The sequence below is a fragment of the Seriola lalandi genome, unplaced genomic scaffold (genome assembly GCF_002814215.2).
Source record: "Seriola lalandi dorsalis isolate HSWRI2012SDOR001 ecotype SW California unplaced genomic scaffold, Sedor1 jcf7180002054885, whole genome shotgun sequence".
Lineage (NCBI taxonomy): Eukaryota > Metazoa > Chordata > Actinopteri > Carangiformes > Carangidae > Seriola > Seriola lalandi.
In genome coordinates, this window is record NW_019525437.1 from 2,860,689 (window position 1) to 2,862,528 (window position 1,840).

The 1,840-nt window shown below is 37.6% G+C and overlaps 1 protein-coding gene across 1 annotated transcript in view; it reads right to left on the reverse strand.

Moving 5' to 3' along the window:
• Nucleotides 1–1,819, reverse strand: part of LOC111671625 (phospholipase A2 inhibitor and Ly6/PLAUR domain-containing protein-like) — a 5,080-nt gene extending 3,261 nt beyond the window's left edge. The window contains exons 1-4 of the mRNA XM_087180007.1: nucleotides 1,717–1,819; nucleotides 1,163–1,264; nucleotides 897–1,064; nucleotides 670–789 (exon numbers count right to left, since the gene is read on the reverse strand). Coding sequence (XP_087036133.1) covers nucleotides 670–789; nucleotides 897–1,064; nucleotides 1,163–1,264; nucleotides 1,717–1,765 — 439 coding nt within the window. The 5' untranslated portion in view covers nucleotides 1,766–1,819. The remainder of the gene's footprint in view (nucleotides 1–669; nucleotides 790–896; nucleotides 1,065–1,162; nucleotides 1,265–1,716) is intronic.
• Between the last annotated feature and the right edge of the window lie 21 nt (nucleotides 1,820–1,840).

The following is a 1,840-nucleotide window of genomic DNA, read 5'->3' on the forward strand; positions in this document are numbered from 1 at the left end:
GCCCTTTCATTTCCAATGTTTGCAATATAACGTGATATATTATCTAATGTTAGCAAACACTGGTGCTCAGTCATGAGCAGTGAGACAATGGAGGATTAGTTGTTCTAGAGATGTGTTTGATGATATAGAGTTGACTATTTTCCTCCTTTATTTTCCACATAGGAATTCAGAAGTTTTAACTGTTGAGTAATTGAACAATATAAAGTACTGTACTGTAAGCCTACTGCACAATTTTGAGGTACTTGCACCTTATTTTTTATTGTTTTCATTTTGTGCTTCTTTATACTTCCACTATATTACAATATATATACAATAGGGAAATATTGTACTTTCTACTGCACTACATTTATTTTACTGCTTTAATTAAACAATCAAGATATTGTAAGTGCTGTAACACTGCAGTTCACAGAAGCACCTGCACTGTACTGGCAATTTGCCCCAGAGAAAAAGTCTAGCCCCCTGATTGTCCTTGTATAATTCACACTCTGGTCACCAGCCTCAGCTATGACCCCAGCACAGCCCACCTTGACTCCATATGTCAAACTACACTGAGATGTTTTTTTGGTTCTTAAAACCACAAATATATTCTTCTTATGGGTAAACTCTTTTGACAAAACCCAGAAAAGGGTAAAGTATGGGACCTCTAAATTATATAACATGAACACTCACCATTTGTTTGAAAGCAGCGGTCCTCCACTCCCCTACAATTTATTCGAGTGGTGCATTCAGTGGCCAAGGGTGAGTCACAGGAGAAACACTGTAGGCTGTTATATGACTGAACAGCCGGGACTGAAAGTATCACAAAATGAAACAAGATGTCAGAAAAAGGATTTGAATATTTTTCACTCATCTATTTAATCTTGTCTTAAATAAGATAGTCATCCATCTGTACTTACAAGGTAGAATGTCTGAGTTGCAGTTATCTGTGCTGCAGCACAGAGCAGATGTAATGAAACTTGAAAAACCTGTGGTCTCTGATAATGTCTGGCGGCCTGCAGCTGGACACAGGACGGATGATGCACACCCCTTAAAGATTTGCTGCTCTGTGGTTCCAGACACACTGTCTACAGAGACCAAGAGCAGTTTGTTAATGTTGATGGAAAGCACAAATTTACAGTACATGTATTTCACTGAAAAGTAATAGAGAACATGAAGAAAAGACCTAGAGAGGAAGCCGTGACACACATCGTCTCCGAGGTACATGTGACTGGGACTGTGCCTGAGCACTGTAGATTTGAGCAGGTTTGACACACGAGTGCTCCAGCTGCAAAGGAGAGAAAAATAGTGAAAGAATGTCACATCTAATGTGTGAGGTGTTTAGGGTTACATGGTTTTAGTGGTTTATAAAGGCTCAAAAATCTTTAGCTCTTGTTCCAAAAGAATTTAAGATATAATGGTTGTAATAGCAACTGTCTAATATAAACTGCTTGACTCTTAAATATTATTTATTATTTACTTTTATTATCATTGTTTTTTTTATCTATTTAGACTATTTCTTGTACTGCTGAACTGTAGCATGAGAATTTTCCCTCTGGGGTCTATAAAGTCTCAGATCATATTTTCAAACTCTAATTAATTAAAACAAATAATCTGCTATTATTTGGTTTCTATTCCTTTATAAAAATTGGTTCTAGTAAGATTTGGAAATTGTTACATGTCTTAAATTAGGTGGTGTGATACCTGCAGATACTCTAATGTAAGAATAGGTGGTGTTACCTGTGCTGGAGAGCGCCCAGATGAGAGTCAGAGAGAGGATCAGCTTCATCGTGATGAACAGGTGCGTACTGCAGATCAGTTTCCCCAGGTGGTGACACTACACCTGATCAGCTACACTTTATAT